This window comes from Hyperolius riggenbachi, chromosome 7 (genome assembly GCF_040937935.1).
Source record: "Hyperolius riggenbachi isolate aHypRig1 chromosome 7, aHypRig1.pri, whole genome shotgun sequence".
NCBI classification, from domain to species: domain Eukaryota; kingdom Metazoa; phylum Chordata; class Amphibia; order Anura; family Hyperoliidae; genus Hyperolius; species Hyperolius riggenbachi.
Window position 1 is genome coordinate 33,799,852 of NC_090652.1, and position 23,556 is coordinate 33,823,407.

At 45.2% G+C, this 23,556-nt stretch overlaps 1 protein-coding gene across 1 annotated transcript in view; it reads left to right on the forward strand.

Annotated features, from left to right (window-relative positions):
* The window catches only part of LOC137525470 (NACHT, LRR and PYD domains-containing protein 1a-like), a 90,177-nt gene that overhangs the window by 7,382 nt on the left and 59,239 nt on the right, over positions 1–23,556 (forward strand). The window contains exon 2 of the mRNA XM_068246570.1: positions 15,761–15,857. Coding sequence (XP_068102671.1) covers positions 15,831–15,857 — 27 coding nt within the window. The 5' untranslated portion in view covers positions 15,761–15,830. The remainder of the gene's footprint in view (positions 1–15,760; positions 15,858–23,556) is intronic.

The following is a 23,556-nucleotide window of genomic DNA, read 5'->3' on the forward strand; positions in this document are numbered from 1 at the left end:
TGTGTGGGGGGGGGGTGTTAAGGTTAGCAGTCCAGGGGGATGGTTAAGGCTAGGAATCGGGGGAGCGAGGGTTCTGTGTGAGAAACGGGTTAGGATTAGCTGTAGTAAAATGTTGATATAATTCACTGCAAAAGATTAGAATATCAGTACATTTAACGATATTGTCTTAGTGGCTATTTGGTTTGTAGCGATTAAGATAAAATAACGGTTTATTGTGAAAAGTGTTCTAATTATGGTATTTTGTGCCTATTTTTCTTCATGCCTTTTTAGCATAGACACCTTTGGGGATGTTAATTTTCACACCCTTAAGAGAATAGAAGTCTAAGCAGATGGCCTGTTTTATCATGCTTTGCTCCAGTTTTCTTTACATGCACTTTCCATAACTGAAGTTTGAACATTTTGTCAGTTTTAGAAAAGCAGAGCCGACCACAGGTGGAATGTTAGGTTTCTTTTTTTTTTCTTTTTAAACAAAAATGGAATTGAGGCATGTTTCTGTGTTTAGCTGGACAGGTTCTTACAGGCCAGGCCATTATCAGTTACAATAGTCACATTCCTACGATTGGGAAACCATCCAAGGACTTTCCATTTCTTATAAAAGGTGGGCTGACGCCAGACAAGATGTCGCTCTAGTAATTTTTTCCCTTCATTTGAAGCAACCCTCAGCTTCTTACTATTTGATGTTATTGTTAAATCCTAATACACAGTTTTATTTTCATTTTATGTAATTTTACTGGTTTAACTTTTTTTTTTATAATTTTGATTCCCGAGGGGAGAGGTATGTGGAGGCTGCCATATTTATTTCCTTTTAAACAATGCCAGTTGCCTGGCACCCATGTTGATCTTCTGGCATAAGTAGTATCTGAGTCAAAACCCTGGAACAATCATATGGCTAATCCAGTAAATCCTGAGTCAGCTGAGTCAGAGTACCTGATCTGCTGCATGCTTGTTCAGGGTCTATGTCTAAAAGTATTAGAGACACAGAGTCAGGAGGACTGCCAGGTAACTGATATTACTTAAAAGGAAATAATTATGACAGCCTCAATATACCTCTTACTTCGGGTATCCTTTAAATAATAAAGCTACGTTCACATAGGTCTGTTATGATGTGGCATAACAGCTGCATTGTAAACAAGTACCATTGCACTGTAATGCCCCATGTATGCAACATTCACAGTACGGCCGGTGTGGTTTAACGGCCAAATGCACTGCATGCAATGCGTTACCAAGAAATTCTTACATTAAAAGTGGCAGTGAAGCATACTTTTTATTGACTGTATCGTTCACTGTATGCAATGCATGGACAAAGGGCGCTGCCTGACCCAGGCAAAACAAGCATTGGCGGCGCTACACTAGGGCACACTAGGGCACTGCCCTTCCCCCTGGGAATCACTGTGTCCCCCTGAGCGCTGTCCCTCCTGCTCAGTAACATAGCAGGTAGTTCTCGGGTTACGAACGCCCGACTTACGAATGACACGCCGATATGAATGGCCCGATCCCGTCAGTTGATGTCATTTCCACTTGGGGGAAGTTTAAAGAAGCAGCTTCAAACTTTCCCCAAGTGCCGGCGCATGCAGCAGCAGCAGCAGCATTGGACTCACCTCCGTATGAGTCCAATGCTGCCTGTCCTCCTCTCTCCGCATCCAGCTCCCTCTAGCCCCGTACAGCATGCCTTTGCTTACTGTATGTCATGTGACATACAGGTTCCTGTATGTCACATGACATACAGGAAGCGGTGCTGTATGCGGCTAGAGGGCGCTGGATGCGGAGAGAGTAGGACAGACAGCTGTGGACTCGTATGGAAGTGAGTCCAGAGGGGGCAAAGTGATACAGAGGCAGGGACGGATCTAGACCAAGTTGCCCCAAGTTGCGCCTGGGGCAAGGTCAGGTTTTGGCGCCTAAACTGCCATTCCCCATCCAAATTTTGCCGCCTTTTTAAGAATTCAGCAAACTGCGCCTGGGGCAAGAGACCTGCTTGCCCCCCCCCCCCCCCCCTAGATCCGTCCCTGTACAGAGGGGGCAAAGTGATACAGAGGGGCAAAGTGAAACAGGGGGCAAAGTGAGACAAGGGCAAAGTGAGACAGGAGGCAAAGTGACACAGAGGGGGCTAAGTGACACAGGGAGGAAAGTGGCATAGAGGCAGCAACGAGGCATACAATGGGCAAAGTGGCACACAGATGGAGCAAAGAGGTACAGAGGGGGCAAAGTGGCACAGAGGGAACAAAGAGGAACAGAATGGGCAAAGTGGCACACAGATGGAGCACAGAGGGGGCAAAAGGCACAGAGGGGGCAAAGTGTGGGCACAGAGGAAGCACAAACAGAGGCACAGAGGGGGCAAAGCAGGGTTAAGGAGGAAGTACAAACTGAGGCACAGAGGTGGTACAAACAGAGTGGGGGACAAAAGGAGGCACAGAGAGAGGACATAGAGAGGCACAGGGTGACAAACAGGTACAGAGAGGGACACTGGAGGCAAAGGGTGGCACTTAGGATGCAAAGGGGACAGAGATGGCACAGCATTTCGACTTAAGAACAGATTCAGGTTAAGAATGAGCCTACAGTCCCTATCTCATTCGTTAATCAGGGACTACCTGTAGTTAACTGTTTCCAGGCTCCAGCAGCAGATAAGTGAACAGGATAGGTTCTGTAAAAAAAAAACTCTCCATGTCAGCCTATGCAGGTCCATGAGTCTATGCAGGTCTTAAAGTGGACCCAAACCAAACACCTCTCTCTGACACATACGAAGATAAAAAAAAAACACTCCTTCAAGCCTATGAGCATTTCAGTGTATGCTTTTCACCCTTCTCTTTGCATAACTAGGGTTATACAGGTGGCAGCCATTAGCAATTCCTCCTTTGCTGGACTCCACCATTTTGCCAGATTCTGTCCCGGCAATATGAAAGGTAGGGAGGGGTTCCTCCAATAAATATAAAATATTTTATATTTGTCATCATGCAGCTGAAAAAAGGCTGCTATTAATTATTATAATTTAGAAAATAGATTTTATTTTTGAAATCTTGTATTTTTAATTTGGGTCTGTAACGATCGGTGAAGCACAGAGAGAATCTGATTACCGGTGATCTGCAGAATCACTGGGAATACAGATATATACCAGATTATATGTGATCTGCAGTATCACCGATAATCCGATATACAAGCTAACCTCTGTTCACCTGAGTAGAGTGTAGTGCTTGGTGTAACAGTAACACTTAGAGGACTGGGCCTCAGTACAGCAAGGCGTACTGTACAAATTCCTTCCGCAAACCTGAGCTCTCCAAGACGGGAGGAGTCAGGCTGCCAGCAGGAAGGATATACTGAAAATAACCCTCTGGCGGAAGGGTCACTAACAGAACGAGGAACCGCCTCCAACAGTAAGGTCGGTTCTTGAGGTCGGACAAGCCAGGTCGTACACACACAGACAGATAAAGTACAAGATCAGGAGGCAAAGGCGGAGTCAAAGTACAGGCAGGGTTCGGCAACGGGGTATCAGATATATCAGGGTACAAAATCAGGAGGCAGAAGCAGAGTCTAGGAACGAGCCGAGGTTCGGCAACAGAGTATCAGAAATATCGAGGTACAAGATCAGAGTTCAGGAGAATGGTTGAGCAGGCAATAGGTCATAACAGATAATCACAATCAAACTAGTACTTTAGCTATCAACAGAATCTAGCTAAGTGTAGGATTACAGCTCCAGCTGGTCCCGGCACACTTGCGGGTCTGACTACGGATCTGGGTGCTCCCACGTATGTGATCGCAACGCCAGACACCCGAGAAATGACCAGCCAGCAGTATATATACCCATCTCGCTCCCCAGCACCTCCCACAGTGCTGGACCAATGGGGAGTGAAGCCAGAGTCAGCTGACCAGCCTGGTCAGCTGACTACCTCTGGCTACTATATATGCCCTGCCTGAGTGCGCGCGCGTCACTCTAAATCTGGAGGGACTACATGTCCCAGCCACAGCAGCCCCGCTCTGAGCCTCCACAGCGGAGGTATGCACGCCAACCGCCGCGTCCAACGCGGCGGTTTCTCCGCGCTCCGCACGCTTCTTCACGGGGACAGCCACCTCATGCTGGGAGGAGGCGGCTGCCTCTCCGTGTGTGAGGTCGCTGTACGCGGAAAGAGCCGCCGGCCGCTGGCTCATGGCGGCGGCTCTTTCGCGTTCTCACAGTACAGTACGTGAGTCTATGATCTTCTCCACCTCATATTCGGGTTGGGCATCGACTAAAACAGGAGGAGGAGGAGTGGGACCCACCTGGACTGCGGGTTTGAGAAGTGATACGTGGAAGGACCTCACTCCCCGCATGCTGGTGGGGAGATCAACCGTATATGTGACATCGTTGATTTTCCTAGTAACCGGGAATGGACCCACGAACCTGGGACCAAGTTTGTCAGAAGGTTGTTTCAGGATCAGGTGATGGGTTGACACCCAAACCAAATCTCCTGGTTGAAATTTCCACTCTAACGAGCGTTTCTTGTCAGCCTGACCTTTCTGACTCTGAAATGCTTTTACGAGATTATTCTTGATGGTCCACCACATGTCCTTAAATTACCTTTGCCAAGCCTCCAAAGCTGGAAATGGAGTGGACGCAATTGGCAACGGAGAGAATTTAGGTAGTTTACCGGTTACTATCTGAAATGGACAGAAACCTAAGGAAGAACTCTTTAAGTTGTTGTGGGCAAATTCTGCATAAGGTAAAAATTTAACCCAATCACTCTGCGCCTCGGCAACGTAACATCTCAAAAATTGCTCTAACGATTGGTTGACCCTCTCCATCTGGCCATTTGTCTGTGGGTGGTAACCCGAGGAGAACGACAATTTCATGCCCATTTGGTGGCAGAATGCCCTCCAAAATTTCGAAACAAACTGGACTCCCCGATCGGATACTATGTCTTCTGGAATGCCATGCAGTCTAAAGACATGGGTGATAAATAAATCGGCCAGTTCCTGGGCCGAGGGGAGTCCTTTCAGGGGCACGAAGTGGGCCATTTTACTAAAACGGTCGACCACCACCCAGATGACCGACATGCCTTCGGACCTAGGAAGCTCTCCCACAAAATCCATGGACAAGTGGGTCCATGGCTCACTCGGGGTGGGCAAAGGCTGCAATGTACCTACAGATGCCAGCCGGGAGGGCTTGCTTTTTGCGCACACCGTACATTCCCTGACAAACTCTTTGCAGTCAGCTGCTAGCGAAGGCCACCATGCACATCTGGCCACGAGATCTTGCGTTCTAGACGCCCCAGGATGTCCCGCATTTTTATGAGAGTGGACCATCTCCAAGATCTGGAGACGGAATGGTAACGGGATAAACAACACCCCATCTGGTTTTCCTTCCGGGATATCCTGCTGGAAAGGACTCAAAGTCTCCTTCCAGTCCTACCAAGTCTCAGTAGCGGCTAACACTACTCTTCGTGGGACAATGGTCTCGGGAACAGAGGGCTGTGCTGTCTCCGGTTCGAAACACCTAGAGAGTGCAGCTGCCTTGGTATTCTTACTACCTGACGTGTACGTAATCAAGAATGTAAACCTCGAGAAAAATAGAGACCATCGAGCCTGCCTCGGGCTTAACCTTTTAGCCCCCTCGATGTATTCCAGGTTCTTGTGGTCGGTATAAACCGTGATAGTGTGCTCAGCTCCCTCTAGCCAATGACGCCACTCTTCGAAAGCCAATTTGATGGCTAGGAGCTCCCTGTTGCCAATATCATAGTTTCTCTCTGCCGGAGAGAACCTTCGGGAAAAATAGGCACACGGGTGTAATCTACCCTGGAGACCAGAACGCTGAGACAGCACAGCCCCCACCCCGACCTCTGAGGCGTCTACCTCAACAATAAATGGGAAGGAAGTGTCCACGTGTCTCAGTATGGGCGCCGAGCAGAACAACCCTTTTAGAGTAGAAAATGCCTGTAAGGCCTCGGGAGGCCAATGAGTGGTGTCTGCCCCTTTTTTAGTAAGGCTAGTGAGGGGTGCGACTACTGTGGAGTACCCCTTTATAAACCTTCTATAATAGTTCGAAAACCCCAAGAACCGTTGTAGCGATTTTAACCCCACCGGCTGCGGCCACTCCAGGACCGCGGAGACCTTGGCAGGGTCCATAGACAGACCTGAGGTGGAGATTATATATCCCAGAAAGGCAACCGACGTCACCTCAAAAATACACTTCTCGAGTTTAGCGTATAACATATTCTGCCTCAGTTAGTCTAATACAATTCTGACATGGGTTCTGTGTTCTGAGAGGTTGTTAGAAAAGATGAGAATATCGTCTAAGTAGACTAAAACGAACTTCCCTAACACCTCCCTAAAAACCTCATTGATGAGTTCTTGGAAGACGGCCGGGGCATTACATAAACCGAAGGGCATCACCCTGTACTCGTAATGCCCGTCAGGGGTATTGAAGGCCGTCTTCCATTCGTCGCCCTTTCGTATACGCACCAGATTGTATGCCCCCCGTAAATCTAACTTTGAAAATATCCTAGCCTCCGTGACCTGTGTGAATAAATCGTCTATAAGTGGCAACGGGTAGCGATTCTTCACTGTGATCTTGTTAAGGCCACGATAATCGATACAAGGCCGTAAGCCCCCGTCTTTCTTCTTAACAAAAAAGAAGCCTGCCCCAGCGGGTGACCGGGACGGCCGAATGAAGCCCTTGGCCAGGTTCTCACGAATGTACTCCTGCATGGCTAGTTTCTCAGGGCCAGATAGATTATACAAATGGCCTCGAGGAGGCATACAACCAGAACGAAGGTCAATTGGACAGTCAAACGGGCGATGCGGGGGCAGTTTATCCGCAGCCTTGGGACAGAACACATCCGCATAATCCAAGTACTGTTCCGGTACACCTTCCACCTGCACCCTGGTTTGACCCAATGTGAGCTTCCCCAAACACTGCTGAAAACAATGAGGTGACCATGCTGTTAACTGCCCTGTGGCCCAGTCTATCTGCGGAGAATGAATTTGTAACCATGGCATGCCCAGGATAATAGTGGAGGTTGACATGTGTAACACAAAAAATTGTAACTGTTCCCCATGCAATACCCCTATGGTGAGCTTCACCAGCGGAGTCTGTGACAGGGTACGATCCCGTTGCAAAGGGGAATCGTCCACTGCCGTGACCTGAATGGGGGGTCTCACGGGAGTGAGTGGTAGACCCAACTCCTGAGCAAATTCGAAGTTCATAAAATTAGCCGCTGAGCCAGAGTCGATAAAAGCTTCAGTGGCTACGGACTTATCATCCCATGTGACAGTACAAGGGAGAAGCAATTTTCTTTCTTTAAGGGGTGAGGATTGTGTGCCCAGGGTGTCACCCCCCACTACTCCTAAGCAGACCCGTTTCCCGACCTGTTAGGGCAGTTTCGTACCCTATGCCCTGCTGCAGCACAGTACAGGCACAATTGTTCCGTCATTCTCCGCCTTCGCTCCACCTGGGTCAGTTTCGATCGACCAATCTGCATTGGTTCAGGCGGAGGCAAGACCGGGGAAGGTGAGACAGGCGGAGAAGGTGGTACTAGGGGTGTAGCGGATGGTGCTGCGTATGATGTCACCCTGACACGGTGACTGCCCCTAGTCTGCCTCTGATGGCGTAGCCTACGATCAACTCGAATGGCCGATGATATAGCCTCATCGACGGTCTTAGGCTCGGGTACAGTTAACATTAGGTCGGAAACCTCCTCCGACAACCCAGACAGGAAGTAATCCATCAGGGCAAAGTTGTCGAATCTGGCGGTGACTGACCATCTGCGAAATTCTGCCGCATAATCCTCGACCGACCCTCTGCCTTGCCGCAAAAGTTTGAGCTTCCGCTCAGAGGATGCAGCAAGGTCAGGGTCGTCGTAAATTACGGCCATGGCCTTAAAGAATTCCTCTACCGAGGTCAGAGCAGTATCGGTAGAAGGCAGGTTGTATGCCCATGACTGGGAGTCACCAGTCAGTAAAGTTTTAATAAAGGTGACCCGTTGGGTCTCAGTCCCCGAGGATCGGGGTCTCAACTCGAAATATGATAACACTCTACTCCTGAAATTCCGGAAGTCAGACTTGTGGCCGGAAAATTTATCTGGTACAGGCATACGTATGTCATCACTAGGAGGGGATCGCACTGAATCAACTGACATCTGGAGGGTTTTCACAGAGCCTGATAAGGCATCAATTAAGGCTTTGTGCTGGCCCAGTGCTTGAAGGATGTTATCCACCGAAGTGGCAAGCACAGTCAGAGGATCAGCGCGTGATTCCATCTGTTTTTTGGTCTGGCGTTCTGTAACGATCGGTGAAGCACAGAGAGAATCTGATTACCGGTGATCTGCCTAATCACTGGGAATACAGATATATACCAGATTATATGTGATCTGCAGTATCACCGATAATCCGATATACAAGCTAACCTCTGTTCACCTGAGTAGAGTGTAGTGCTTGGTGTAACAGTAACACTTAGAGGACTGGGCCTCAGTACAGCAAGGCGTACTGTACAAATTCCTTCCGCAAACCTGAGCTCTCCAAGACGGGAGGAGTCAGGCTGCCAGCAGGAAGGATATACTGAAAATAACCCTCTGGCGGAAGGGTCACTAACAGAACGAGGAACCGCCTCCAACAGTAAGGTCGGTTCTCGAGGTCGGACAAGCCAGGTCGTACACACACAGACAGATAAAGTACAAGATCAGAAGGCAAAGGCGGAGTCAAAGTACAGGCAGGGTTCGGCAACGGAGTATCAGATATATCAGGGTACAAAATCAGGAGGCAGAAGCAGAGTCTAGGAACGAGCCGAGGTTCGGCAACAGAGTATCAGAAATATCGAGGTACAAGATCAGAGTTCAGGAGAATGGTCGAGCAGGCAATAGGTCATAACAGATAATCACAATCAAACTAGTACTTTAGCTATCAACAGAATCCAGCTAAGTGTAGGATTACAGCTCCAGCTGGTCCCGGCACACTTGCGGGTCTGACTACGGATCTGGGTGCTCCCACGTATGTGATCGCAACGCCAGACACCCGAGAAATGACCAGCCAGCAGTATATATACCCATCTCGCTCCCCAGCACCTCCCACAGTGCTGGACCAATGGGGAGTGAAGCCAGAGTCAGCTGACCAGCCTGGTCAGCTGACTACCTCTGGCTACTATATATGCCCTGCCTGAGTGCGCGCGCGTCACTCTAAATCTGGAGGGACTACATGTCCCAGCCACAGCAGCCCCGCTCTGAGCCTCCACAGCGGAGGTATGCGCGCCAACCGCCGCGTCCAACGCGGCGGTTTCTCCGCGCTCCGCACGCTTCTTCACGGGGACAGCCACCTCATGCTGGGAGGAGGCGGCTGCCTCTCCGTGTGTGAGGTCGCTGTACGCGGAAAGAGCCGCCGGCCGCTGGCTCATGGCGGCGGCTCTTCCGCGTTCTCACAGGGTCCACTTTAAGTAAACCAAGGGTCTTATCTATTTGCCATGAATACCTCACAATTCTTGCAAGAGCCCTTGTAATGAATGTATCTGGATGACACTTATATTTTCAAAAAAAAAAACCTCTCTGCCTCCTTCTGGTTGTATGTTCTAACATTGTCGATCAACAGGAATAGTCTGAAGAAGGCTTACAAGCTGAAAGCTTACTGTTTTTCTTTTAAATTAGCCAATAAAGTAGAGCTTGTATTTTAAAAACAGGAAGTTTTAAATCAGGATTATCGGCTCCATTTTCCCACTCGATTCTCTTATGTTTTCTTATCATTTTCCATCCACCTCTATGAGAAATCGACCAGAAAATGATCGAAAATAATATCGGACATGATGGAAATTATCTATCGAACTATCTATCTAACATGGTGTGTTCCTAGCATTAAATAAAAGCTCTAGTCTTCAGCAATGCTTAGCTACTAAAATAAGGAATTACCCACACAGAGTTTCTTTCCTTCCTGCCTCTTTCCCCTCCCCTTGCATGTAAAGTCATGAAACACAGGCTGGGGGCGGGAATACTTTATCTGTGATCTATCCACACAGGATTAAAGCATACCAGCAAACTAGCCAAGTACATATGCAGGTAGCATTTCTTTAATAATAGCACCATCATTTGGACAAGCTCCTCTGCTCAAAAGCCTCTACCTTTGCTGAACTAGTTAGCCTTTGATCACCAAAATTCGCCCCACCAGCCACCCAACTTTGTGACCCCCCCCCAAAAAAAAAAAGCTGGAGCTGCCACTGGAAACAACTTGGTGCCTCACCCACAACAGGACCACCTTGTCTGCAACTTGTATGACTTCTGCTGCCTCCCTGGCATTCACACGCAGTTCAAACAAAAGGAATATTCTTGCGCTCCTCCCTGGAAACTGCAGCTCAACAAACACAAAGAGTATTTCTTCAAAACAATCGGGGTCAATGCTCTGTGCTGCTCCACATGGTAGGGCAAAGCAAGTGTCTGTGGAGGAAAAGGAGCGCACAATAGTGCATTACCTCAAAGTTTCTTTATTGGAAATTTAAAAGTTATACTCACAAGAGTTGAAAGAAATAGCGCTTTTCAGCGGTGAAGCCAACCGCTTGTATACCCAGGCAGGGCGGCAGCAGCGCGCTGTGGCCAGCAGCGCGAGTCCCGGTGGCTGGGGAAGACCGTCTCACTGTCGGGGTGGGCGTGGCTCAGATTCTCTATGCGTGCAGCGTCATTACGCGTTTCGGCGCACAGCGCCTTCGTCAGATGACGCATGCACGCCTAGCGGGGAGTTTTATAGTATGTTCCCCGCTGGTGGTCATGGCAACCATGAAGCCATGTAGGAAAAAGTAAAAAGTAAAAAACTTTATTTAAAACTCTCAAGTAGACCACAATCAGGAAACTCCTAGGAGTAGGAGGAGAGCACGCCTCCTAAGATGGAGACCTGGCTGCAATGAAGAGCCATGGGAGGTTAGGGCGGAAGTCGCCCGTCCTAGTAGTGAATGTTGAATGTGAAGCGGGGACGCGCTGGCGATGTTATCTCACAGCGCGCTGCTCGCTCTGCTTACAAATAGGTACAACTATTCCATAAATTACAGAATAAAAAACATACATACAAATAAAATTATAATAATCACATCAATAATAAAATGAGAAATGAAAAGAGTCGTATACATTGGACGTGAATATTAAAAATATTAAACATATTACTGACCTTCCAAATGCTTTTTGTTAGTTATTTCAAAACAGGCATAAATAGAAGTGTTCAGCCATCCTAACCAGGCGCATGTGTGAACAGTTACTCCTTATGGTTAATTTGCAACGCTAAAAGGCAACACTAAAATACGACACTAAAATAATAAAATAATAAGATCAAAGGGTTAAACTCTAACCTTCTGAAAAAATACAAATGTTTAAATAACAATTGCTATAAGGACAACTTGAAAGAACGCTGTTTATTCAGCGCAAAAAATGTTAGGCGCCACAGATATATATATATATTGGAGGTTGGGAATCAGGCCTGTTTGGGACCGCATGAGGGCAAGGTGTAGGGTGCCAACAGAGGTGTTCAGAAGGCCATCTGTGGGCACTCCACCCGGCGTCCCGCTAGGAGGATAAACGGGCGGATGGAAGGGAATGGGCGGAGGAAAAGGGGGGTGGAAAAAGGGAAAAGGAAAAGGAAGGGGGGGGGGGAAAAAACGGGCAGGAAATGGGGAATGGGAAATGGGGGGGAGGGTGGAGGAAAGTGGGACAAGGTTACTGGGAAACGGAGGGAAAGGGGGAAGAAAGGGGAACCATCCATCCGAATTCAAATTACAACAAGACCACCAAAGGCAGGAGGTCAGTGTATAGGCCAGGGCTCAAAAAAGTCCTAAATTCCTGGATGAAAAATACCAAAACATACCATACATAGAAATAAATCGCCACCATTCAATGTATTAAGAAATATATAAATTACTGGATAAACGAAACCTACTAGGGCCAATTCCTATTCTAAAAAGTACTCACCACCCTCATCTAGTGCGATATCTGCTAAGGGTAAGGTGGCTGGCTGTGGGAAGAAAAGAACAAAGAACACAAAAACAGAGCATTAATATCTTATTACTATACATATGCTCCTCAACGACAACAAGACACAAGTTCATAAATATGTAGATATCTCTAAACTTTCGTTTAAACCATTGGGGCTAAGGGCATTCATTTTAAAGATCCAAAAAGTCTCACGTTCACACAGTTTTCTGAACCTTTCCCCCTGGCGTAAGTTTTTAGGGATTAATTCGAGCCCCATTATCTTAAGGGTGGAAACCGAACTCTCATGATATTCTTTAAAATGTCGGGGAACACTATGTTTCTCATTACCACTTAAGATGTTACACTTGTGCTCCCCCAGTCTTTGCCTAAGTGGGCGAGTTGTACGCCCTACATATACCTTTGGGCAGCCACAGATCAGCAAGTACACAACATAGTCGCTCCCACAGGTTATGAAATCTTTCAGTTTGGAAGTGTGCTGATTCCCGTCAGTGATCTCCTTTGTTCGATGTTGGATGAAAGGACAGCAGCCGCATCTCTTGACCTGGCATTTGAAGTTCCCGACCACTGTGGGGAACATACTTTTAGGTTTTTCAACGATTTTCCTTATATTACTAGGAGCAATAGTGTTTTTAATGGATCGGGCCTTTTTGAAAATGATCGTGATCCTGATTGCCCCTAAAAGTATGTTCCCCACAGTGGTCGGGAACTTCAAATGCCAGGTCAAGAGATGCGGCTGCTGTCCTTTCATCCAACATCGAACAAAGGAGATCACTGACGGGAATCAGCACACTTCCAAACTGAAAGATTTCATAACCTGTGGGAGCGACTATGTTGTGTACTTGCTGATCTGTGGCTGCCCAAAGGTATATGTAGGGCGTACAACTCGCCCACTTAGGCAAAGACTGGGGGAGCACAAGTGTAACATCTTAAGTGGTAATGAGAAACATAGTGTTCCCCGACATTTTAAAGAATATCATGAGAGTTCGGTTTCCACCCTTAAGATAATGGGGCTCGAATTAATCCCTAAAAACTTACGCCAGGGGGAAAGGTTCAGAAAACTGTGTGAACGTGAGACTTTTTGGATCTTTAAAATGAATGCCCTTAGCCCCAATGGTTTAAACGAAAGTTTAGAGATATCTACATATTTATGAACTTGTGTCTTGTTGTCGTTGAGGAGCATATGTATAGTAATAAGATATTAATGCTCTGTTTTTGTGTTCTTTGTTCTTTTCTTCCCACAGCCAGCCACCTTACCCTTAGCAGATATCGCACTAGATGAGGGTGGTGAGTACTTTTTAGAATAGGAATTGGCCCTAGTAGGTTTCGTTTATCCAGTAATTTATATATTTCTTAATACATTGAATGGTGGCGATTTATTTCTATGTATGGTATGTTTTGGTATTTTTCATCCAGGAATTTAGGACTTTTTTGAGCCCTGGCCTATACACTGACCTCCTGCCTTTGGTGGTCTTGTTGTAATTTGAATTCGGATGGATGGTTCCCCTTTCTTCCCCCTTTCCCTCCGTTTCCCAGTAACCTTGTCCCACTTTCCTCCACCCTCCCCCCCATTTCCCATTCCCCATTTCCTGCCCGTTTTTCCCCCCCCCCTTCCTTTTCCTTTTCCCTTTTTCCACCCCCCTTTTCCTCCGCCCATTCCCTTCCATCCGCCCGTTTATCCTCCTAGCGGGACGCCGGGTGGAGTGCCCACAGATGGCCTTCTGAACACCTCTGTTGGCACCCTACACCTTGCCCTCATGCGGTCCCAAACAGGCCTGATTCCCAACCTCCAATATATATATATATCTGTGGCGCCTAACATTTTTTGCGCTGAATAAACAGCGTTCTTTCAAGTTGTCCTTATAGCAATTGTTATTTAAACATTTGTATTTTTTCAGAAGGTTAGAGTTTAACCCTTTGATCTTATTATTGTATTATTTTAGTGTCGTATTTTAGTGTTGCCTTTTAGCGTTGCAAATTAACCATAAGGAGTAACTGTTCACACATGCGCCTGGTTAGGATGGCTGAACACTTCTATTTATGCCTGTTTTGAAATAACTAACAAAAAGCATTTGGAAGGTCAGTAATATGTTTAATATTTTTAATATTCACGTCCAATGTATACGACTCTTTTCATTTCTCATTTTATTATTGATGTGATTATTATAATTTTATTTGTATGTATGTTTTTTATTCTGTAATTTATGGAATAGTTGTACCTATTTGTAAGCAGAGCGAGCAGCGCGCTGTGAGATAACATCGCCAGCGCGTCCCCGCTTCACATTCAACATTCACTACTAGGACGGGCGACTTCCGCCCTAACCTCCCATGGCTCTTCATTGCAGCCAGGTCTCCATCTTAGGAGGCGTGCTCTCCTCCTACTCCTAGGAGTTTCCTGATTGTGGTCTACTTGAGAGTTTTAAATAAAGTTTTTTACTTTTTACTTTTTCCTACATGGCTTCATGGTTGCCATGACCACCAGCGGGGAACATACTATAAAACTCCCCGCTAGGCGTGCATGCGTCATCTGACGAAGGCGCTGTGCGCCGAAACGCGTAATGACGCTGCACGCATAGAGAATCTGAGCCACGCCCACCCCGACAGTGAGACGGTCTTCCCCAGCCACCGGGACTCGCGCTGCTGGCCACAGCGCGCTGCTGCCGCCCTGCCTGGGTATACAAGCGGTTGGCTTCACCGCTGAAAAGCGCTATTTCTTTCAACTCTTGTGAGTATAACTTTTAAATTTCCAATAAAGAAACTTTGAGGTAATGCACATTCACACGCAGTTCTCAGATCAGTGGCAACAGAGTACACGTCAGATGAGGAGATCATTGCGCATTTCCTGCATTTGAACTGTAACACGCGGTTATTGCGCTTCTCTTCTACGGTCACCGCTTACTTGCAGGTCTATGAGTATTGGTGATGGGAAGGCAGCAGGAAGCTACATACCCCCCACTGACACCAATGCCCTAAGCAAGGTGCCCCCTCATATACTTTGGGTGGGTAGGGGCACCTTGGCTTTTTATAATGGGATGGCTATTAATACTGGGGGAAGGGAGGCACCGTAGCTACTCATTCAGGGGGTGGTTATCTATACTGAGGGGACACCTTGTTACCTAATATAGGTGTGGTTGTTGTTATAGTTTTAAAGTGAACCTCCGGACTAAAAATCGACTCAGCAGCACTGAAAAGGCTTTGTGTTTTTTTAATAGTTTCACAGCATCAGAACTTTGTTTCTCTTATACAAGCCTCATTTTTAGCTGCACAGAAGAAAACTGCCTGGGCTTTTTTCCCCTGATGCTGTGCAAAGCATGATGGGATTTCTGATTTTGTTGTTCTCGTTCTGCTGTTTTGGTGCAATTTTTTTTTTTTTACATTTTGAATTTGACATTTGAAGCCTAGTGTGTGCAGCTGGGAGGGTTAATCAGGACACAGGATAGTTGGAACTGTGTCTCCTGCTCCCTGTCACCTCCTTTCAACCAAAAAGATGGCTGCCCCCATGACAAAGATGGCAGCCCCCATGAATCACAAACATTTGCCTGTTCTTTTAAAACAGGGTGGGTAAGATATTATATTACCTATCTATTCTAATTAACATAACTAATGCAACTTAATGACAGTATGTTTGTTTAGGCTGAACTTCCCCTTGAAGTGGCAAAGCAACCATGCTCTATCTTGGAAAGTGAATGATCTCATTTTCCTGACAGGGTGTAATCTAGTGAATCTAGTGGTGTAATCTAGTGAATGGTTCTGTGTGCTGATCCTTTAGAAAAATGACATCAAAACTCTGGTTTGTATTTTATTTTATTTTGTATTTTATGTTTTTTTTATAATTGCCTTTGCCTTAGATATGAGAATTTCTGTTACTGAAGACAGAAGTGGGATTACTTTCTGCTAAGTACAAGACTGGACAAAGCGATGGCAGAGTCGGATTCCTTTGTAAAGGTAATACTCATCCCCACTAATTTAGTATTAGATAAATAAAAAATAAAATAAAAAATATATTGGTATGAAGCCCCACCCCTCCCAGTGTTTAGCAATAAAGCCATGCAATAAAGATGCCCGCTTCTGTTATAAATGTCAGAATGTAAATCAGGGAGAGGAAAGATTTTACAATGGGCAATCATTGACTAAATCATTTATGAATGGTTATTGTAAAAATAAACAACAACAAAAAAACAAAAACAAACAACATTAATTATTGTATTCAGAATATTCACATACTATCTTTTCATTTCAGTCTACACAAGTGGTGATCAAAGGAAGGTAGGGGTCATCGGGGGGGATCATTGCAGATTTGCAATGTGGGTGTCAGCAGAGGATGTACTACTAGAAGGCAATTAATACAATTTCTAAAGTAGTCGTATGCTGACTACACACCATACAGTTTCCTGTTCGATTTTACATTTGATCGATTTTACGATCGATCTCCTTATCAATTTATATTCACTTCTATGAGAAATCAACCAGAAAAATGATCTAAAATAAGGTCAAACATGACGGAAATTATCTATCGAACCATCTATCTAACAGAAAATTGTATGGTGTGTACAACAACAACAACAACAAATAACATTTGTAAAGCGTTTTTCTCCCGTAGGACTCAAAGCGCATAAGCATGGCTCAGACCATCGTGGTACAGAGGAAGAATTTTATAAGTCCGGAAATGCCAGGCTAAACAGGTGGCTTTTCAATCTGGATTTGAATAGCTCCAGGGATGGTGCTGTCTTTACTGGGCGTGGCAGGGAGTTCCAAAGAGTAGGGGCAGCATGACAGAAGGCTCTATCTCCAGATTTTTTGAGGTGCACTCTGGGAGTGACCAAGTTTATAGAACTTGCTGATCTGAGGTTGTGAGAGGTGTGGTGCAGCTTCAGCAAGTCTTTCATGTATCCAGGGCCCAGATTGTGCAGGGATTTGAATGTCAGCAGTCCAATCTTGAAGAGTATTCTCCATTCTACTGGTAGCCAGTGCAGTGAGCGAAGGATCGGTGTAATGTGACAGTGGCGAGGCTGGTTTGTTAGCAATCTGGCAGCAGCATTCTGCACTAATTGCAGGCGACGCAGGTCCTTTTTGGGGAGGCCAGCATAAAGGGCATTGCAGTAGTCCAGCCGTGATGTGATGAAGGCGTGAACTAGGGTTGGAAGATCCTCTGGGGGAATCAGATGTTTAATCTTTGCAATGTTCTTCAGATGAAAGTAGGAAGATTTAACTACAGATGAAATTTGGTTTCTGAAACTCAATTCCCCATCGATTAGTACGCCAAGGCTGCACACAACGTTGGAGCTGTTTATGTCTGAATTCCCAATCCTGATTGGTGTTGCTTTAGGATAGAGCTGTTTTGATGGCGACGGTGTACCTTGCATAAAAGGGACAATAAGGTGACAACAAGATGGCCAGTTCAACGACAGTTCAATTACCGCAGTAAAAATCTGCATTCTCTGATTGGTCCAATACTTTTGCGTCAAAAAGAATAAAAAAAAAAAAAACTACAAAAACTCCCTTTGGAATTTGGAAAATCAGAAATCTGCAGAATCGGTAATGAGCATTGGTTTAAATCAGAATTTCTGTGTAATTGGAAATTAGTACTTCTGACCACAAATACTCTTGCAGTTCTCCTGGCCTCTTGCCATTGTTCTGCTTGTGGCCGGCTGCAGCTGAAGGGAGAAGAGCTAGGTGGTAGCAAGGGACCAGGAGGACTGAAGGGGGCTGGAAGAAGCCCCAGGTAAATTAAAACTGCCCCTCTTATTGTCACCTTATTGTCCCTTTAGAGGCTTTTAAGGTTGAGTGAAAATGAAATGAAGCACAGGCCACTAAGCAATGATCTTCAGTCAGACTGACTGAAAGGCACATACCGTATATCCTTGAATATGAGCGGGGCCTGATTTAGCCCCCCCCACAAACGCCCCCTCCCCAACACTATTCTGTCCAAAAAACCTTACTAGTAATCACTGACTTGAATGGGGTCCTTTCCATTGTGCTGCTCTGCCCTCTATTCGACAAAAAAGCAGTGCATGCTCTGTCCACTCATGCTCCCTGTAATTCCGTGCTTCTGCCAGAAAGTGCACAGCAGCCAATACTGTTCTGGGCATGCAACCTTCAGAAATGACTCTCGTGTATGAGCAGCACTGGTCAAGTACACATACTCATAACACTCGCCTGCTGTGCACATCCAGACTGGAGCACCAAAATATAAGGAGCACGAGTGAACAAAGCATGTGCTGCTTCTTTGTCGGTCAGAGTCACAGACAGGTGTCAGTGCAGCACAATGGAGAGAAGCCCACCCAAAACAGAGAACGGGTAAGTAACAAATAACATCTTGTCTGTATACAGGAAGAAGGTGGCTTAGTAGCAGAAAGCTTTTTCTTTTAAGTTAAACATAATAGCCAATAAATGATAAAATCCTGATTGAAAACTTTCTGCCTTCACTAACGGCTAACAATACTCTACTGCTACAGGTAATTAGAAGGATCCTAAACTACATAAAATGGCATAGATATGTAGGTGTCCTTTAACCACTTCGCATTCCTGGGTTTTTACCCCCTTCAGATTCCTGAAAATTTTGATACTCAGCTGTGTTGCTTTTAATACAGTAATAACTTTTTGATTACTTATGCTATCTAATTGAAACATGTGGTGTTTTTTTCAGGACAATCTAGGCTATCTCTCAGTAATATTGTTTCCAAGCAATTATTTTATTTCATATGCATATGACAAGGAAAAACAGATGTAAAAGCAGAAAATATACATTTTTGTCACTTTTCACCCTGCCTAATTTTCACATGACAAGTGATTTTGATATAAAACACTTCAAAAAATGTTCTTTGGCCCTTCCTGGTTAAAATGATGTGCCATAGGCCTTATTTTGTTACTAGCTGACCACGTAGTGGGCCTTTATAAGAGACCTGCGTATTTGGATTTTTGAAGGGTATTTTTTCCGCTTTCCTTTTTATAGCGTCAGGCTTCCTTCACAGAGTCCTATGTGTGTCAGAACAGAAAATAAGTACTACAAGTGCCACCATTTTGAAAAGTAGAGATCCAGGGCTATACAAAGATGGGTATATTGTGTCCGTTACATTTTTGTGGTTTTGCTGAAAATTGCACAAGTGTGACCGCTTGTTAGAAAATAAATATTTTTTTGACTGTTGGTGACAGTTTGTCGCTAAGCATTTTGAAAGTGACAGGTGCCACTGAAATAAAACACTGGAAAATGTATTCTTCAGCTTCTCACGATGAAAATGATGTGCCATAGGCCTTATTTTGTTACTAGCTGACCACGTAGTGGGCCTTTATGAGAGACCTGCGTATTTGGATTTTTGAAGGGCATTTTTTCCGCTTTCCTTTTTATAGCGTCACGCTTCCTTCACAGAGTCCTATGTGTGTCAGAACAGAAAATAAGTACTACAAGTGCCACCATTTTGAAAAGTAGAGATCCAGGGCTATACAAAGATGGGTATATTGTGTCCGTTACATTTTTGTGGTCTTGCTGAAAATTGCACAAGTGTGACCACTTGTTTGAAAATAAATATTTTTTTGACTGTTGGTGACAGTTTGTCGCTAAGCATTTTGAAAGTGACAGGTGCCACTGAAATAAAACACTGGAAAATGTATTCTTCAGCTTCTCACGATGAAAATGATGTGCCATAGGCCTTATTTTGTTACTAGCTGACCACGTAGTGGGCCTTTATAAGAGACCTGCGTATTTGGATTTTTGAAGGGCATTTTTTTCGCTTTCCTTTTTATAGCGTCAGGCTTCCTTCACAGAGTCCTATGTGTGTCAGAACAGAAAATAAGTACTACAAGTGCCACCATTTTGAAAAGTAGAGATCCAGGGCTATACAAAGATGGGTATATTGTGTCCGTTACATTTTTGTGGTTTTGCTGAAAATTGCACAAGTGTGACCACTTGTTTGAAAATAAATATTTTTTTGACTGTTGGTGACAGTTTGTCGCTAAGCATTTTGAAAGTGACAGGTGCCACTGAAATAAAACACTGGAAAATGTATTCTTCAGCTTCTCACGATGAAAATGATGTGCCATAGGCCTTATTTTGTTACTAGCTGACCACGTAGTGGGCCTTTATAAGAGACCTGTGTACTTGGATTTTTGAAGGGCATTTTTTTCGCTTTCCTTTTTATAGCGTCAGGCTTCCTTCACAGAGTCCTATGTGTGTCAGAACAGAAAATAAGTACTACAAGTGCCTCCATTTTGAAAAGTAGAGATCCAGGGCTATACAAAGATGGGTATATTGTGTCCGTTACATTTTTGTGGTTTTGCTGAAAATTGCACAAGTGTGACCACTTGTTTGAAAATAAATATTTTTTTGACTGTTGGTGACAGTTTGTCACTAAGCATTTTGAAAGTGACAGGTGCCTCTGAAATAAAACACTGGAAAATGTATTCTTCAGCTTCTCACGATGAAAATGATGTGCCATAGGCCTTATTTTGTTACTAGATGATCATGTAGTTGACCATTATATTCAGCCTGTGCAGGAGCAGCAGAAAGAATTTGTGGCCCCTTCATCCGCCATTGTCAATATAGTATCCTATGCAGGGCAAATGGCAACATCCACTGCAGAGACTGCATAGCCACTAAGTGTTGATAAATCAAATATAAAATGAAATGAAATATCCACTGCATTTTGCCAGCTTTCGCTGTTTCCACCAGGCACCACGTGGAGGTAGCAGCAATGCCTAGCTCTTTTTTTTTTTTTTTTTTTTTTTTGTCTTTTTACTTTTCTTTTACACTTTTTTTATTGTTTGATATTCATTTATTTGTATAACTGCAACATAAAAAAAACATGAACAAAATACAGTCATAAACAATGACCAACTGTAAAAATAAGAATATAATGTGGTGGCCCGCTGGGAATGGTGGCCCTTAATTAATGGCACATGCCTTAGGCTGCCCCTGGTCTATTTTCTTTATTTTTGGAAACATTTTTTTTTCAAATAGAGCTGGTGGCTACAGAATTTTTTTTGGGAGATAGGCATGGTTCTAATAATTGGTGACCGTATGGTATATTTTATAACACGGAGTAAAGCAGAGGCCTGGGTTGGAGGGACAATCTGGACAGTAATATCTTGTGTCCTTTCTTATTTGATGTTTGGCACACACTTTGCACCTCTTCTGAGGATATTTTTTCAGGGGATTAGGAGGGAGTGCTTCCATAAAGTGCCTGTCGCAGAGTCTGATGATGTCTTCGCATTGGGATTGGTCACTGCGTACTGGTGTTGTGCTAGATCCAAAAAGGAAAGATGCAATGATCTGTTCCTGGAACTGCAGGTATGACCCGGTATTGCCTGCTTTTCTGTATGCCACATGGGCGTTGAACATTGCCATTTGTAGCAAATAAATCCCTACCTTCTTGTACCAGGATTTCGTTTTTCTAGCTACCAAATATGGGGCCAACATCTGGTCAGACAGATCCACTGCTCCCATATGCTTGTTGTAGTCATCTATCGCAATAGGCTTGACAGTCTCTGATCGGCGAGACGTCACTAACACTGTGCCCTCTGTGTGCATGGTGGACAGCATAAGCACATCTTTTTTGTCCTTGTATTTTAGTGCCAGGACTTCATTGCTGCGCAGACTACAAGTCTCCCCCTTTTTCAATTTTTTTTTCAGGACTTCTTGCGGAAAGCCTTTTCGGTTTGCCCTGATGGTACCACAGGCAACGGTGTCAGCCGAAAAAAGAAATTTAAAAAGTGGCAAGCTGGTGTAGAAATTGTCTACAAATAGATGATACCCCTTATTTAGTAAGGGGGTCATGAGGTCCACCACAATTTTTCCATTGGCTCCCATATCTGCTGGGCACCCCTCTGGCTGTAGCATGCTATCTCGCCCCTCATAGATGCGAAATGCAAAGGTGTACCCTGATCCGCTTTCGCAAAGCTTATAGAGCTTTACTCCATACCTGGCTCGTTTACTGGGGATGAATTGTTTGAATCCAAGCCGGCCATGAAATGGCATTAGAGATTCGTCAATTGCAATTTCTCTTCCAGGCACACAAATTTCACTGAATTTTAAATTAAGGTGATTTATAAGCGGCCTTAATTTAAAAAGCCGGTCTCTGCCTGCATTGTCTGGACTCTTGTTTTGACTATTGTCATTGAAATGCAGAAATCTCATGATCATCTAATAACGCAGCTTTGGCATAGTTGATGAGTACAGAGGGGTGTGGTGTATGGGATTTGTACTCCAGTACATTGCGAGTTGCAATTTTTTTGTTAGCCCCATGTTGAAAGTTAGGCCTAGAAACACTTTCAACTCCGACAAGTTTGTTGGTGTCCATTTCCGGGTATAAGTGGACCTGGGGTGAGACTCAATGAATTGAGAGGCATACAAATTTGTCTGCTCGACAATAAATTGCAAAAAATCGTCATTGACGAATTGCTGGAAAACATCGACTGGTGACATATTCCCTGTCATGTCAACCATTAAGCCACTGTTATGCAATGAAAGCAGGGATTTGGGGTGCTTGCATGTTTGGCGGTACCCACAGTAGGTGTGACATGTCCAGTGGTACCTGCTGACTTTGCTGCTGGCTGCTAGCCCCTGGAGCACTAGTGCCATCTAAAATGTCCATGGGTTCCTGAGGACTTTGCTGCTGGCTGCCTGCCCCTGGAGCACTAGTGCCTGCTGTGCTCCCTCCTCTGCGATCTGATGACGCCTGTGTCTCAGAGTCGCTGCCACTGGGAACTGATGCAGTGACAACAGGATGCACAGTAGCAACTCTTGCCTGCTCTGATGGCCCTTCACCTTCATCAGAGCTGGAGTCGCCGTCTGACAGCGGGTCGGAATGTTCAACCGGCAGCCATTCTTCGCCGTCAGATTCGCAGTCAGATTCTTCGTCGCTGCCGCTGATTTCCATCAAGGCAACGATCTCCTGTTCTGTGTATCGCCTCTTTGCCATTTTTTATAAATAGGGTACAGAACAAGATAAAGAGATAATAGATAGAAAGATTTTTTTTTTTTTTAAATGAGGATGAGGAAAGTGCTGGGGATGGAAGTAGAAGAGAGGACGGTGATGTGAGGGGGAGAGAGGTGAGATCAGAAGATCAGATGATCATATGACGATCAACTGATCAATAAGGGGTCAGCAAACTAAAACACTAATAGGGGGGGAGGGGGGCAGTATAAAAAGGGCCTAGGACAGCTAGATCAGCTAGATTAGTACAGTGTGATCAGTACAGTGTACTGAACACACAAGGGATAGTTAGGCTGGGAAGGGGTTAAAAACAGCAATCAAATATAATTTATTTTCACTAGTGGATCACACAGCTCACACAGCTCTGCACACAAGCTGCTCCACCTCAGATCTCACACTGACGAGAGATCTGAGGCTTCAGCAGCTTTAGGTGGCAACAATGTAATGTTTACATTGTCACAGTGTGAATGAGAGCTGCCATTGGCTATGGCAGCTGTCATTCACAGTAAAAACGATCTCATTGGTTCTGTGAACTTCTGTTCACATGCACCAATGAGAGGATCGCGCGGACTCGCGGGCGCGCGCATGCGCGCGCACGTGCACGCGCGCGGGCGCGCACAGCGCTGCTTAGACTGCAGGACGTGAGTTTCAGGTCTGGGAATGCAGGCAGGGACAGAGCATGACGTGAAACTCACGTCCAGGAATGCTAATTGGTT